General features: G+C 45.5%; 7 protein-coding genes across 7 annotated transcripts; 4 read left to right on the top strand and 3 right to left on the bottom strand.

The window, feature by feature from the left end:
• Positions 1-1,725: 1,725 nt before the first annotated feature.
• GLAREA_01940 (heterokaryon incompatibility protein) lies at positions 1,726-3,835 on the bottom strand (the record flags this gene model as incomplete). Its single annotated transcript, XM_008089156.1, has 2 exons — positions 1,726-2,343; positions 2,471-3,835. The coding sequence occupies 2 exons, from the start codon at positions 3,833-3,835 to the stop codon at positions 1,726-1,728; spliced, it is 1,983 nt and encodes a 660-aa protein (XP_008087347.1).
• A 237-nt stretch (positions 3,836-4,072) lies between these two features.
• Positions 4,073-5,148, top strand: GLAREA_01939 (ClpP/crotonase; the record flags this gene model as incomplete). Its single annotated transcript, XM_008089155.1, has 2 exons — positions 4,073-4,491; positions 4,554-5,148. The coding sequence occupies 2 exons, from the start codon at positions 4,073-4,075 to the stop codon at positions 5,146-5,148; spliced, it is 1,014 nt and encodes a 337-aa protein (XP_008087346.1).
• A 540-nt stretch (positions 5,149-5,688) lies between these two features.
• Positions 5,689-6,533, top strand: GLAREA_01938 (Ankyrin repeat-containing protein; the record flags this gene model as incomplete). The annotated part of the gene is made up of 3 exons (XM_008089154.1): positions 5,689-5,871; positions 6,104-6,244; positions 6,402-6,533. 3 exons carry the CDS (start codon positions 5,689-5,691, stop codon positions 6,531-6,533), a joined length of 456 nt encoding a protein of 151 aa, XP_008087345.1.
• A 221-nt stretch (positions 6,534-6,754) lies between these two features.
• GLAREA_01937 (uncharacterized protein) lies at positions 6,755-7,773 on the bottom strand (the record flags this gene model as incomplete). Its single annotated transcript, XM_008089153.1, has 2 exons — positions 6,755-7,137; positions 7,194-7,773. The coding sequence occupies 2 exons, from the start codon at positions 7,771-7,773 to the stop codon at positions 6,755-6,757; spliced, it is 963 nt and encodes a 320-aa protein (XP_008087344.1).
• Positions 7,774-8,614: 841 nt separating this feature from the next.
• On the top strand, positions 8,615-10,458 carry GLAREA_01936 (uncharacterized protein; the record flags this gene model as incomplete). Its single annotated transcript, XM_008089152.1, has 6 exons — positions 8,615-8,657; positions 8,716-9,550; positions 9,600-9,708; positions 9,765-9,874; positions 10,038-10,158; positions 10,210-10,458. 6 exons carry the CDS (start codon positions 8,615-8,617, stop codon positions 10,456-10,458), a joined length of 1,467 nt encoding a protein of 488 aa, XP_008087343.1.
• A 1,610-nt stretch (positions 10,459-12,068) lies between these two features.
• Positions 12,069-12,395, top strand: GLAREA_01935 (uncharacterized protein; the record flags this gene model as incomplete). The annotated part of the gene is made up of 1 exon (XM_008089151.1): positions 12,069-12,395. The coding sequence occupies one exon, from the start codon at positions 12,069-12,071 to the stop codon at positions 12,393-12,395; it is 327 nt and encodes a 108-aa protein (XP_008087342.1).
• Positions 12,396-13,713: 1,318 nt separating this feature from the next.
• GLAREA_01934 (uncharacterized protein) lies at positions 13,714-14,801 on the bottom strand (the record flags this gene model as incomplete). Its single annotated transcript, XM_008089150.1, has 4 exons — positions 13,714-14,186; positions 14,234-14,389; positions 14,499-14,586; positions 14,661-14,801. The coding sequence occupies 4 exons, from the start codon at positions 14,799-14,801 to the stop codon at positions 13,714-13,716; spliced, it is 858 nt and encodes a 285-aa protein (XP_008087341.1).
• Positions 14,802-16,103: the final 1,302 nt, after the last annotated feature.

Genomic DNA, 16,103 nt, shown 5'->3' with positions numbered 1-16,103 from the left:
CTAATGTGGATGCAATGGTGGGTGTTCCTCATGATTCAGAAGAAAAATTTCTGAGCTTGGTATTTATGCGACCTTTGAGCTACGATCTGACCGAATCGGGCAAACATGGTTGAATTCCTCATGATCCATTTTGTCATTCCATCAGATTTGATTCGAATACCCTTATGATCAAATGATAATTTATTTGAAGAGTTGCATCCCCAGAATTTTGCCCGAAAATTATCAGTGAACGGAATCAATCACGTAAAATCGAGTGGCCAAAACCTCACAATTCAATCACGAAATTAAACGATATAGCCTATTGGAGACGTCTCTGATTCCTTAAGAATGAACTTGAATTAAGTAATCTGCGTAGCGGAGGTTGTAACCACGCGATGGTCATGTCATTTAACTAAGCAGCGTGCGCTTTTATAACTATTTCGAAGTACCTACGATGCCGATTCAATAATGTCGGCGTCTCTGACAAGAGAAGCCTCGCGTCAGTATTTTTAAGTTTCTGATAATAATAATAAGACAAAGAAAACAGCAAGAGAGACAATCCAGCTCGGCTCATCACAAAAGGCAGCTCACACAATCTCCTCGGTATCAATCAACCAATCCAAAACCTGAAGATCTAGATTGGTAGACTCACACTTGCCTCAACCTGGTCTCAAAACGAGTCGGTGACATGTTTTCCAGCGGCTTGTTTCAACATCCTTCGCCTGACAAGTTAAGAACTCTACATCGACTCCAGACTGCTCGACCTGTTGATTGGCACACAAACCAAGATGATAACGTGCCCCATAGTACCGTACCTCAAATCTCACAGGAACCAATATATATTCAAAAGTGCCATGCCACATAAGTATCGGCATGCCTTTATCGTACTCCTCGGCCACTCAATAGTTGGAACAAGGTCCTGGCAGAATTAAGCGAGAATTGTTTTCTTCCTTCTGCTAGTTTATAGTACCCCATATTCCAAACCTTCGTGCTCAGAAGCAAAGAGCTTGAGCGTGGCTTTTAAAATGAATTGTTAGTTGCTATTGCTAGGAATGATAATTTGGGCTTTCGTGATGGATCTCACACTCACCTATCTTTTTTCTACAAGCAATGAAGGGAACTAGCACTCTACTCATCGACAATAGAATAGGATAGCAGGTTTTCTATAAAGTGATCAATCTTATCTCACTCCTCTTTTATCCTTCCATCCATATTACTAAAGGAAATTGTGAATTGGCCTTCGCGGGACGAATATTAATGTTATACACACAGTCCTTTACTTTAGTCACTATTATGCATTTCTCGAGCCCAATTGCAATTTTCAGCGTCGCTGTTTTAGCAGCAGCTTTTTCTTAATAACATACAGATCGAGCAGGTGGGCTTCATGCCAGGGCACGAGAACTTACAAGCTACGCTCGATTAGCAGAAACCCTTCATCGGGTCTGCTACGGGGCTATTTTGGAGATCTGCTCGCTCAACTCATAAGTGTTAGGGTTGACGAGGGCCTCGCTTAGGGTTCTAGGCGACGACTATAATCTCAATTGTGCAATGAAGTGGTGTGAGCGGTATTATGGCCAGGAGTGGTAAATATACTTTGATTGAAACGAATACACAGAAATACCATGTTTAACAGTATTAAGAAGTGTATATAATAGTAAATAATTCTCGGGCATCGCCGCAAAGTGAGCATCACTATCATGAAGATTTCTCAGCTAAGAAGGAACATTAGGCTGAGTACCCTTGTTGTTAGCGAAGAATGAACGGCTCCTCCGTTACCTTACCACTAAGTTTCCAATACCGCATCCAATCAAGAAACGCCATACCAACCAGTTTGGAGGTCTGGATGGCAAAATTGGGAATGGAAGAGTCGTCTATATTTTCCGGCTTTGGAAGGTATGCAACGTCGTTCTCATTCTTTCGAATTACAAAGGGAAATGAACCCCCGGGAAATTCAACCACCTTGTCACCAACTTGACATCCCGGGGACGCCAGTCCAATATGACCAGTATCCAGCCGATATACACGGCATCCTTTGAGGGCATGCTGCATGACACCACTGAGGTACATTCCCGTTGCTATAGCATCGGCATCACCAAGTCTCTCCGCATTGTTGAGCCTAGATTCTAATCCTGCGGGGTTGTTCGTGAAAGATCTAACTATCAGATAATACATTTCGGCGTGACGTGGGTCGCTGATGGTTATACCCGTTGAAGGATCCATGTTGGCAAACAAAGATCTAGCTAATCGTCCCCTATCCTGGACACTTCTTGGAGTTCCCAGAACTATCGGAAGTGGATTGATCCAGAAATGTTCGCGTTCCTCGACTAGATTAAGAAGCAACTCCATCTCAATGGCTACTAACCACTCCAGGAAGTTAGCATATGAATATTTGTATGTTTCAGGAGGAAAGAGGAGTGTCTAAGAATGAAACACTTTCACAGCCACTTGGAGCCAGAGCTTAGAAGAGAGAACAAGGGAAAAGGTCGCATACTTGCAGCAACGAGGCAAGAGATCCGTCGCCCTCATTGAAATCAGGTTCTGGTGCTAGTTTAGTAATAATGCCGACAGTTGAGCCTCGTATTGCTAGACCGTCCGTCTCCTCAGTGACTGGAAAGTACGGGACGAGTGGGTCTTCAGCTTTTTCGATCTGAGCAGTGTTGTAAGTGCAGAAGAAGACATGCCCAAGGTTAGAGAAATCTGGTACCCACGATGGCAGATCTGGTATATTCTTTTCCGAAACAGCCAACGCGAGTATATCAGTGTAGCCAGATTTGACTACTCTCCGGACAACATCCTTATAGATCAACTGTGGGGATTTATCATAATCAGCTACAATACCTAGCGACTGCTGGTCTGTTGCTAAGCCTAGAAGCCCGTATACATAATCTCTAGGATTAAAAGCTTGGTAGTCATGGGAACCTCCATGAGCGTAAAATAGCAATTGATAAAGATTGTGATGTTCTAGTTGCTCAGCCATCTTTGTCACCACCAAGAATTCCGGCTGCCGATTGATGAGATAGATGTCACCCATCGTCATGGCTTTCGACTCGTCGGTTTTCTTGTACACTTTAAGGCTAGCGAACTCTGAAATCGCAAGGAGGGCAACTTCGACGTCTTCAGCTTGACTTGAGCCGCAGAGAAAAATAGTTTTACGGGAGACAGCGATCTCTTGGATGATCCAGATCCGCGTCCAATATGGCCTGATCCACAGCTCGGCAATTGCTGCGAATTCCTTAATACGTTTTGAGAAGAACTTATCTAGCGACTGCTGCATTTGCCGGTGAGCCCATACAGAGGGCACCTCATAACGTCTAGCCTTGCTGAAGCTCATCTTTCTTATTTGGCGATGTACTGACTGCAGAGTAGCCATGGCGAGATCACTGTCTGGCGACGCTGGCCCTAACCAAGCGATAACCCTGTCTGCATACTTGTATGTGCTCGTCATTTGCTGAACCTGCCAGCTCTTCTCGATGTTATCGTTCTGATTAATACAAACTGCGTCTGCCCAGATGACTCGAAAGTCAGTGTGGTCTCGAATCGAATGCAGTGCGTCAGACAAGCTTTTGGTGATCTTCGCCTGAACACCGTTGATACCGAGTTCGCAGGTAGGATCGGGATCGCCCCAGACGTACGAGAGGGCAAAATATTTGAGGTGAGGTCTTTGCCTCAAGCCTTGCCACATAGAAGATGGAGTTGTCTGGGAAGTGAAATCATCAAGGGACGAGTGAATTATGGTGCATTTCAGCGGCGGAGGAGTAGCACTCCTTAATTTAGCGAGTTTAGGCGCATCTTCGAGGACGATGAGTCTGATTTCTCTTCTGGCGCGCTGAAGCTCGTGGTAAGGAATTGCAGACATGCTTTGGTGCAACTGCTTGGAGAGTTGCGCAATGCTTGCACTTGCAAGAATTGCGGCTGAACAATAAAACAGCTGAGAAAGAAGAGACGGGAGCGAGCAACGGAACAGCTGAGGATCTCACGGGTCACGTGGCTTCCACCGAGAGTCCCTGCCATCACGTGGCTTACCAGCAGCCGAGGTATGAATTGTGACCATCCCGCAAAGCAACCCATAGCCAGGAGTGCTCGCAACCGCAAGATGCGTGCTCTTTTCAGTTTGGCCCGGCCCACAGGAGTTTCGTCGAGATATCTTCAACGAGCGTACTCGTCGCAGGTTCCGTCTTTGGTCAAGATCCACGACATTCCAGCTCCGAGTTCTGGACGCATCCGTATTTTGTCCCTCTCGCGACCAGAAGCACGAAATGCCATCTCACGACAACTGCTTCAAGAGCTGAGGAATGCCGTCCATGACATCGACTCCGAGTATGAGCGCGTAAACCCTGCTGCGAAAACTGGCCTTGGGGCCTCCGTTGAGGTTCCCCAACAGCAGAGATTCGGAGGTGCTGCTGGCGTCGACGCAAAAGCTCCTACGCGTGCGGTGATCCTGGCCAGTGAGGTCGATTCCTGTTTCTGTGCTGGAGCGGATTTGAAAGAGCGGAAAGGGATGAGTGAGTCTGAGTACGTACTGCGACTGGGGACGCTCTTGTTTCACGTTTCCAGCTTTACTGAGGCGCAAACAGAACACAGGATTTCCTCTCGAACCTGCGACAAACCTTCGCGAAGCTCGCAGATCTACCAATACCCACGATTAGTGCGATATCATCTCTTGCCCTGGGTGGGGGTCTTGAGCTTGGGTTGTGCACACACTTTCGTGTGCTTGCGTCAACCGCCCAAGTCGCACTTCCCGAGACGCGGCTTGGTATAATACCTGGAGCGGGCGGTACATACCGGCTACCAGCTCTCATTGGGGTATCCCGCGCGCGAGATCTTATCCTCACTGGCCGGCGAGTAAGTGCTGCGGAGGCCTATTTTCTCGGTATTGCAGACCGTCTAGTGGAAGTGGTACCGGAAGATGGGGAAGCACAAGAACAACTGATGAAAAGAGCGGGCGACGAGGTGCTTCGAGAAGCGATAAAACTCGCTGGGGAAATTTGTGCGGGTGCTCCAACAGCGGTCAGAAGTGCGTTGTTTGCCGTAAGCGGAAAGATGACTTCCCCTGGGAACCCAGCAGCTGCAGAGAATGCAATGTATGATGGCGTTGTGAAGACGGAAGATAGGAACGAGGCTTTGAAAGCATTTGCGGAGAAGCGGAAGCCGATATTCACAGGGCGCTGAATAGAACTTCACACCGTGAGGGCGTCGAGTTCAAGAAGCTGGGTTTACGAGTCAAATCGCTCGAAGTGTCGAAGAGCTTGACTTGGACGTCCTGATCAAATTTGCGGTGCGTGACAGTTCGATGGATGAGACCAGAGCGGAAGACAGCGGGAAGACGTAACGTTCTGTGGTGTTGTAAATAAGTTCAGCGGCTTGCCACGATGAGATATCAAACAGGGCCGATACGTAAAGATCAAGCAAAATAGTGAAAGGTGAATAATATTAGCTGTGAATGTCCTCAGATGCTGAATTACATACCTCGATTATCTATTCAAAAATAGGCCTTTTTCCGCTCTAACGTGGAGGTGCTTTATTTACCCGGCATAGTAGCATCAAGAACTATACAATCACTGTAGATCGACACTCATACTATAATCGCATCACCACTCGCTAGCATGACATCTTAAAACTACCCCACACTCACCCACCCGCATGGAAACATTCTGACCTCAACAACCACCTTCGGATTCAGCCTCATATCATTCAATCCATTATATCGCAATGGCCTCCAACGGTACAAATGGCACCAACGGCAATACGACAGCATCGCAACTCCCACCAGAAGCCATAGCTTTTGCCACAAGAATGTACGATGCTGCACGAACCGGACAAGTGGATATTTTTGAACAAGCCTTACCTGCTGGCTTGCCCGCCAATATGACCAACGAAAAGGGGGATAGTCTGGTGAGTGTTTACATTCTTCTGTCGTAAGCCTGGAAACGAACACAAACAATCATTGGTATTGCTGGGGGAGGATGTGGCTCATTCCAAACATTCGTGACCCTTTGCAATTTTGAAGTTTAGTACTATCTTGGTGTCTGTCCGTTCATGTGTAGGGAGCGTTTAAGATGGAACGATAGTTAAAATCTCAAATGGGTTACCAGCAGAGGCACTTGGAAGCTAATACGTGTGGTAGATCATGCTTGCATCGTACCATGGCCACGCACCGCTTGTAAGACTGCTCCTCCAACACGGGGCAAACCCGAATTCTTTGAACGATAGAGGCCAATCGCCTCTTGCTGGTGCCGTGTTCAAGGGTGAAGCAGATGTTATTGAAGTAAGTTCATTCGCTATTCTCGTTTCATACTTTGGAGGCCTCGTCTCGTTGCACGTTCTTGGTTTTGCTTCGTCTCAACGCTCTTGGCCTTGAAGAAGGGGGAAGCATGCAGAGGGAATAATGTTTGAGACAATGAAAGCTCACAACATCGGCATAGGCTTTATTAGAAGGAGAGGCCGACCCAGAGCACGGCGCACCAAGCGCGATGGAAGCTGTTGTTTTATTCAAACAAGAAGATCGGTGGAGAACAGCTTTTGAGAATGCACCCGGTCGAGGGAAAACGGTATGACAGCTTGTATGCATCATAAGCATTTCAATGAGATTTTTCATGTCAAGAAAAACAGATGTTTGAAATTAAGTAGAGCACTATATGATTCCGACAGAATAATTCGAAGACGACATAAAAACAAAACCCCATGCAACCGTTCCACACAAACTGTCGACGGCATGTCCGCATTTCAGACTAGTATGGGCCCCTTTGTCTGGCCAGCTGGCAGGCGCCAACCTCTCTCAATCACGATCAATATATATGGCACGCCGACATATTCTTTTCTCCTCTAAGACGGTGCCGTCTTCGTCAATGTATGTCCATACTTCGGCTCGCACGCAAAACGTTTCTTCCGTACTCTCCGGCAACCGAAACTCGTACTTTTGGAATTGCATCATAAATACAATCCGCACATACAGCCACTCAACCAAATCGCGAACCATGTTACCGTGACGGAGATAAGATTCACCATCTGTACCTAGATCCCAGAAACGCGAATCTGAATAAGGTCGACATAGAATGCTCATGGAATGGATGAGTTTTTTGATGTTTGCGTGCGGCAAGTTTTCTGCTCTGGCGAGTGTGAATGGTAGCTTTGCGAGTTCGGTGGCTACATCAGGCGAGACTAACCAAAATTAGTGGTGAACCAAGCTAGAAGGCTCTATGGATTTTGAGACATACACTTTACGTTTTTCAACGAGTCGAAGTATGCTCTCAAGTCTTCATGTTGCTGGACAGTAAATGGGAGATAACTCTCGTGAGGGTCTCCTTCGAGAGAAGTTCTTCGGAAGACAACATCGTATATGACATGCTCCAAAATCCATTTCCTTCTTTTGGGATTTCGGAGGAGGCTTAAAACTGATGCTGCAGGCATTACTTCGTAACCTAAAGCTTTTAAAGCCTCGCCCACTTCAGTATCATCCCAGTCTGAGATGGAAGATTCCCGGTCGGTTGCCATCTCCCAAAACGTCATAGGTTGGGAAAACCATTCTCTATTATCTATATTGAAAGGTGCTCCTTCCCAAGGTTTGAAGAATAGTGTGTATCCCAGAAAATGACGTTTGTCTGGGTTAAAAATTTCCACGATTCGTAGCTGCTCTGGCTCTGGTTCTTCCACGGCAGGGAGGATTTCTGCCGTTGATGCCTTCAAAGTGGAGGCCCGGAGCTGGGCAAACAAGTATATCGAAAGGCAACTTAAGATCAGAATGGTCAATAAGGTTGGAAGCAGAGTTGCCAGAAGCACCACCGAGAGCGATTGCATGTTGAGAGTTGTTTTTGGGGCGAAACGAGCTTGAGAATGTTTTTGAAAGAAAAGTTCCACTGTAGCTGGGGTATGGAATGCAGTTTTATTTCAAGCCATAACAAAGAACGACGCCTCTCTTCCATATGCCGTGATTGGTTCAGCTTTCTTTGTATATCCTCGTATAATTAACCGCTTTAAAATTGGTAGAATTTGACCAAAGGAATCAAACCCGATGAAAGCAGAATTTCCGTTTGTTGTTGTGGAAGTGTCTCAACATTCCACATGATAATGCCTCATCCGTTGGCACCTTAAGCAGGCCAGGTTTCGGCAAGCCACCGACTGCTGTCTTTCGCCAGAGTTGGATCTCGCACGCCTCTTTCTGGACATACTTTGCTCTCAGCTTTTGAACTTCCAGAGGTGATCTCCTGGTGCAACATCTCAATATCTCGTCGATCAAAACGATGCACATTCAATTCCTAGCTGAGATTTAGCTCAAACTACTGTTGTCTTCAAGAAATCGGATTTCAAGATAGGTCACAACCCACAGTAAGAGTCGTTTGTAACGTTTGTCTCGGCTAAGTATCCGAGACGCAAACTTTGGAGGAGATTGCCACGACACACATCATAGGGCAATAGTTATGATCTAGAGAATACATCGGGAAGTATGTTTCGGGACGCTTTCTTTCGGCCTCAGCCCCTCGCGATGTATCGTATTTGGCGTTAAGCAATGCCCGTTCTGGGGTTGAGAACCTACTAGTGAGACTATGCAACAGCAAGAAAGGAGCGAAGGTTTTCCTGAATATATGCAAGAGTAAGCACAGAACCTCTGCAATCAACTCACTTGATCATCTTCATCAAAATGGAAGTTATCATCACTATAGATTTCGGTATGACCGGATCTGGTAAGCACATCTTCGCAGTTTTTGGTTTTGACTGAAACTAACCAAAAGATTGATTCAGCAGCAGAATGGTTTCAACTCATAAAAGACCCAAAATCACTGGTTAAAGGGGGTCTGATCGGTAAGATACCAACACGCCTGGCATACGAAGAGGATGGTAAAGTCATTGCCTTCGGTGATGGCTGTAAAAGCGGGCAAAGGATCCAGGAACTCTTCAAAGGCGAATTTTCCACAACGAGAACAGATAGCACCCGTTTGGTAGAGGTCTGCAAGTTGATATCGGATTACCTTCACCATTTCTGCAATCACGTCTTGGAGGAAATCGAAAATGTCGAAAACACTACACGAGAAATACTTGATGTCGAATGGCATCTCACAACACCAGGCTCATGGACCGAGCCTATCCAACGGAACTTTAGGGTGCTCGCGTCTAGAGTTTTGCAAGGTCTGCTACCACGAAGCAAGGTTATCGTGGAACAAACAGAGGCCACAACCAGTTGCGAATATCTCAGGAACCAATTTGTGTTCGATAGTGCTTGGGTAATAACCTGCGATATTGGGGGAGCCACAATGGATACCGCCTTGATGATAGGCAAAGACGATGAAGTCTTTCCTATTTATCACAACGACCTAACAGGTGGCACCGCTGGCGTCTGCAAAATTGACAAAGCTTTCAAAGTTGGTGTTATGGATTCTTCCACTTACGAGGGTAGCAGCAAATCTCTCGAATTGGAGAAAATCGCATCAGATATTGTCAGAAGCTCTCAGTGGGAAGAGGCTCGATACTCTTCTGATGCCGTATCAGAAGTTTCAATACAAGTTGAGTACGATCTCAGCAAAGCCATTTTGCCTTCCAGCGGGATTTCAATTGAGGGATACACCATGAGAGTTCCCAGGTCAGGGTTCTTCAATACTATTTTCTTCATGGTACTAATGGTGAAACAGTAACCTTATGGTAACATTCTTCCAACAATTTCTCGATGCCCTTGTGCTTGAAATTGACCAAGGGCTGCATAAGCTCAAGAAATTGGCTGTCCATAAAGCTACTTCACCAGTAAGTATCATTACTTATCACACGTTGAGTTAGGAACTAATTACGACGAACTGTAGGGTGTCATTGCTCTCTGTGGTGGAGGAGGCACAATGGTATATGCAATTAACTATCTGAGAATGCGGTATTCGAAGTGTGAGATCAGAGTTCTCCCTTCTCCGGTTGACTCGTAAGTTCAGAGCACTTTTCATTTCAAGACTTTCATGTAGCATAACTTCTTGTATTCTGTCTCCAAAACGGGCATGTAAACAAGAACCCTTTCAAGTGATACTAGTATCCCTTTTGGAAAGAAAGGTCTTTCACAGAATTACCAGGTCTGACAATCTAACAAGCGCCCTCGCAACCCTGCGAGGACACCGCCTATATCTCACTAGACAATCGGACAAAGTGTTTGTGACGGATTCACAACTTGGTCTTTCCGATGGGTCCTCTACAGGTGCCATACAATGGAAGGTAAGCGAGATAATGTCCCCTGATATCGAGTCAAGTACTTACAACTGATAGGATTCGACTGGTACTACTACCTGGAACTTCAGCAGTGGGGATCAGGTGGCAGCCCACCACCTTTTTGTTTGCAAGAAAGGCACCGGACATAAAGCCTCCTCATTGGAGCAATTCAAACTGAACCCTGGAAAATGTCCTGGCATTGCTGTTTGGGAACTGTACGTGACTTTGGACAAGAAGTGGAGAAAGCAAAATTATTGCATTGAAGTGGTCTGCAAAGGAGTAGGAAAGTTTGATTTTAGAGCATAGAGTCCGAAAGATGAGAGACATGTTTTTCAGGTGAGGTCTGTGGCTGTCGAAAATATGTAGGAGATAGAAGGCATTTAGTATGCGATGCAAAGAAATTGGACAAATGCCGGTGTGGAGTTTTGGAGTTTATGAAAATACGAATGTTTAACAATTTTGCCATCATTGTCAGAAACGGTTTCCTGGAAAAACCAACGTCTGACCCATTTCAGCATAAACACAAAAATCACCATTGCTTTTGCCATTCCTGCAAAAACTTGATATTTCCAGGAAGTAATTGGCGACAGGTTTAGCAAGGCTCGCAGTGGAAAAACAGATGGCAGCACTCTCCAGTACTCCCTGGTAGTTTATAGGTTGATAATAGTATAGTCAGAATTCTAAGAACTTGCTAAGCTAATCAGAATTCAAAAGTAGAGTCTCACATAATCTCATTTATTTACCTTGATAATAGTATGCAAGATATTCTGTCAATCAGACCAATAAAACGTTAAATTCCACCTGCCTTTAATTATGCTCCATCGCGAGGCGAGACAATGAGCTACCAGTAGGGATGTAACATTAGACAGATATGCAAAGCGTCGTTTTGAACGTGTGCATCAAGATCATAACCTTCGTCAGGCCATCAGATCTTTTCCAAGAGCCCGCGAACACGACCACTATGTTCTGAGCAGTTTGCAATCCCAGCTGAAATAATGTCATTCGACAATCTGCCTGCTCTGGCATTCAGGGGGTACCAGGCCCCACCCGCCAGATGTCATGCTGTTTCCTCGTAATGATTCAAGCTTCCGCGTTTCTTTCGTCTATGTCTCGGATACTTGCAGATATCGAAGCATCTTCAGCCGAATTAGCAGAACTGTCATAAACCACCTGAATTTGTGTTGTTTGATCAGGGCAGCTGAGCAGTTTCCAAGCCAATATATTTATGAACCACCAGCACAGATAATAACAACCCGGAATTCCATAATTTGAGCTATATGGCTGAAGTCTTTCAGATAAGTTGTATCACTACATCAGCACAGATACAAGTGACTCAAAAATGTCTTCTTTGAGTTGGAAAGCTGAGAAAGAGTGTGCCACCACATCAGCACGGTTGTTGCAGATTGCAAACTTGCCGGTTCTTAGATAAAGCTGAAGTATTTCATTCAAAGAAATGCACCGCCACATCAGCACTGACGCCAATGGCTCAGAAAAGAGTTAGTTAGGAGAAAATAGCTGAAACTTTTCCAAAGAAAAGTATGGTAGCAGAGCACAGATGGAAACAAATTGGTGTTGTCTGGTCTGATCAAGCCGAGAGATTTTCAAGCAAAGGTAATTTTTCTAGTCGTGTCTTTCCTATGCCATTCACGTGGGAAACAGTCTAAGTATAGAGCAGGACAACTCCGTGTATATAACATTCAGGACTGGTCTTCCAATGTTGAAATCCAACAAACACACTTTCAGCCTCTCTTCTTTTCCTCATCTTTCCTTTTGCTTTCATACACTATCAGACATATTTCCAATTTATCTTCTCTTGACCCATCATACCAATATTACTTTAGCTGTCAACAATACTCTCCGGAAGAGCTACTGATACTAAAGTCATAACTGCAAAAGAACAAAACAAACAGTCGGAAATGGCCTTTCCAATGCTTTCAATCGACCTCAAAGATATCCTCGATACATCGATTTACATTGTCCGAACCATTCGAAAGATCAACAACCTCTCTCAGGAACAGAAGCACCACAGTACCCTCCTTCAGACTCTCTCGGCCATGGTTGAGCAATTGACCAGCAACATCCAAGACTATGTCCTGGACGACACCCATCTTTCTCTTTGGAGCACGGCTGTGAACACCTGCGAGATGAGAATCAAGGAGATAGAGATAGCATTGGAGAAGAAGGGCCGGCGATGGGATGTCATCTGGGTCATGTGGTACTTTTCAAGATCCGAGATGATTTAAAATTTGGAAAACTTGAGCGAGGACGTTGCTGCATTGACGAGAGTAAATGATTTGTTAGTTAACAGCTTCTACGCTCTTGATTTTTACTAATTCTTGACGGTGTCCAGAATTGGAAGCGATGCTATCCCCAGACTTCGGTTACGCGCCTTGGCCCATCCACAGGCCATCACCTCGGACACAGCGAATTGAGGGACCATTGACGGTATACCTCAGCCCAAGCAATTCCAACACAAACCAAGGTGTAGCTGCGATGCGGTGTCAAGCGATTTCCCGGTGACGAATAATTTTGAGTTGGGCATTTTGGGTTAGCATTTTGAGTTGGGTGTTTGGATGTAGATTAGAGAGGAGGCTCAACTGATGCTGGACGTCGAGTCTATACTTTGATTGAACCAAACACATTACATTCTTTATCTCTTGCAGAACTCAAATAAGTGGCCACTGAGTTTGGTGAGAAAATGAGAAGTGAAAACAGTCTCTCGATAAGATGGAGAAGTGCCAATAACAGCCGAAAATCACGGACTATGTAATCATTCAGTAGAATATATATACTAACTAGAAGGTATCTATTGCAGGAGTTTGGATAGCCTAGTAGTCACCCCCAAGGCTGTGTGAAGAGATCGTGCCTTTATCTGCTTGTCCTTATACGAGGGAAAAGCATCTGGATTCTGATATAAAACTGTATAACTGTTGAATTGGGATCTGTTTCGAACTATTCTCAATTCGGCCTATTCGTCACCAACCTTGCACTATCCCAGCTATGCATGTCTGGTGCCGCAAAATATGACCTTAATCCGGCCGGACAACACTCTTTCCAAGATATGATCTAACTGCTAACAAAGGTAAGACTTAACCACTTGGCTATCTGGACCTTCAAAGTTTGTTAACAATAAACCCAGGGCTTATAGATGTTCCAAACTGACAAGATTTCCTCTTAGATCTACCTTGTGACTTTCCGTCTCCCGACGTCGAGTGTGTGTAAACCTTTGGAACGAAAAGTGCCCCTTCGACTCCTCCATAGGGAAGCCAATACTATAAAGCGAAATGAACAATATTACCAAGGATCAAAAATACTACAGCTCTAATGACTTGTGAGATCAACAAACTCCAACCTTCCAAGTGCTCTCAACAGGTGATGCCAAATTTTCAATTCCACTAAAAGCAAAAAATAACAATATTCTACAAGCGATCCAGACTCCATTGCTAAACCATAAACCCCAGCCCTCCAAATTCAAGATACTCCAGCACTCCGAGCTCTCAATGACTGTATCTAACGCAATGGATAGTGAGATGATGTGTTCAGATCGATGATCGTTACTCATCAATGGAGTCTACACTCCTCTCCCAAGGCGGCATCGCCTTTACCAGACTTGTCGGTTTTGTCGGTTTTACCAGTCTTGTCGGTCTTATCAGTCTTGTCGGTTTTATCAGTTTTACCAGTCCTGTCAGTCTTATCAGTCTTGTCGGTCTTGTCAGTCGTGTCGGTCTTATCAGTCTTGTTTGTTTTGCCGGTCTTTTCCTTGGTCTTCTCATTCTTCTCCTTAGTTTTCTCCTTTTTCCCCTTTGTTTTATCCCCACCACGCGGGTTCAAGAGTGCCAAAACCTCCCGGCTCTCCAGATCACGCTTGTTTTTCGGTGCGGCATGTGCGCCGAATTGCTTGAAGCCCACCGAGGGGTTGTCGCCGTAACCCTTTCTCTTGAGGGCAGCAAGCATCTTAGCCAGAGTATCATAGCACTTTGCTTCCAAGCCCAGCGGCCCTGGACCGGCAGTCTTGGTTGGACCTCCCAACACAGCTTTGGGAGGAGAAGTTCGTTCATGCCAGGGCCGCATCGGCCCATACGCAATACCTCGCTTGGGTCCTCGTCTGCGAGTGCTGGGATGGTTTGAATGGTGGCGACAGTTGCCGCCTCCGACCAAGGAGTCTCGCGTGCAGGTTCACGGAGTATGGCTTTGGGGGCCTCCATAAACGAGTCTTCGTCAGCCAGAACGTAGCAATCTATTTGTGAAGTCAGCGGACTATCCTACTGATGTAGAGTGGGTGATGAGCTTACGCCATGCTGAACCAGGAGTCACCTATTCTCCAGCTACGTTCGCCAGCGATTTACCGACACCAAATTGTCCTGCGCCGGTTGTATGGGGCTTGGATGCATCCCAGTACAGAAATCCTCTGTAATTGATACCGGCTGCTTCTTCCTAAAATCCCAATTATCAGCATAAGTGAGGTGGATATCAACAGTTAAGAGGAGAGTAAGGTCAGTTCGACATACCGCACTAACCACTCGATAACCGATCAAGATTTTATTAGCCCTAGGAACTAAAATGGCGGAGCCGTGTAAAGCTTCGTGGGTGGGCGATGCGTCAGCCCAAGCGGTTAGAAGAGCCGTGAGAAGAGTTATGGAAATAAACATGGTTAAGAAAGGGGATGACAAGGAGAAAAGAAGAATCAATCCTGTTGATAAGAATATGTATGGGATACAGTAAAAATTGAAATTTTGATTGTATGAAAGGCTTTGTTGTAGAGGTAGTTGTTAATGATGATTTGATGTTGAAAAGAATGAAAAGAATGAAGAACATCAATGTGTATTTGTACTTATCCAAGAACAATCTCATGACACCATGTAACACCAGATAATGTCAATTACCTCAAGGAAGCATAGATGATCAAGTCCACTATCATTCCTTTATTCCTATCATAGACACAGGTGGAGTTGGTGATGGTAGCATGGAAGCATTTACGTCTGCAACGTCCTCTAGGATCTGGAGGTTTTCCTATGAATACCTTGTGAGTAGAGACAATGATATGCTCATTACCAAATACTTAGCTTAGGATGTGACCTTTACATAGCAAACATTATGAACCATTAGGGGAACGTAATGCATACCTGTACCTGTTGTAACTCCTTCAACTAGTAGAATCCCACAATCCAAGAACAGACAAAGTCAAAGATCAGGAGACTACCTATGACAGAAACAGCGCAGTGCAGCATACGAGCTCTAACCCTGCAAAGTTACTAGATAGATGCAGGCTTTTGTCTTGTGAACTCTATTTCAATCCCCAACAAAATACAGCAGCGACAGGACACATGCGCAGGGCACGCAACATCCTTCCGTTTACAAGTAGAAAATACCCACAAAGACTGAGGCTTCAGACTCCTGAAAAGCCCATCTTGTCCTAGTAAGGATCCGGCATAGGGAAAAGAAGTGGAAGATACCCATCTAGGCATATGCGTCCCACTTCGCACACGCTATCCCTCACTAGCTGACAGGAGCCTCCCAGCTGAGAAAGCGCTTAATGATGTGGCTTTGTGCTCCTTCTAATAAGCTATACGATCGTCTGCTCTTTTGCCGCATTTATGCACATACTCCAGAATGTAGGTTTCCAACTTTAAAAGGGCTGCCGGCAGGACAGCAGATGTGGGGGGGGGGCTTGACTCACCTGCACTCGACGCCTTCTACGACCCTGGAATTGAAGCTATTTCATGTGATTCCAGACTCTGGGATCCAGAGACTGGCTTTAGTCGACACGCACCTCACCCTAGTCAATATTTCGCCTCGATCGAAAGCGCCTTATTCGGAGAAGAACCACATATCACTTCCATTAACTCAATTCAATGCACGACATGCCGGACGCCTTGTAGCAGCCATCCGAACATCAAAAGCTCGAGCTTCACCAGACGTCGTCTTAGCTTGAGCTAATAATTTTTTGAAGG

Source organism: Glarea lozoyensis (genome assembly GCF_000409485.1).
Source record: "Glarea lozoyensis ATCC 20868 chromosome Unknown GLAREA7, whole genome shotgun sequence".
Classification (NCBI taxonomy): Eukaryota; Fungi; Ascomycota; class Leotiomycetes; order Helotiales; family Helotiaceae; genus Glarea; species Glarea lozoyensis.
Note: the sequence above shows the minus strand (reverse complement) of the source record. Positions and strands in the feature narration are given on the sequence as shown.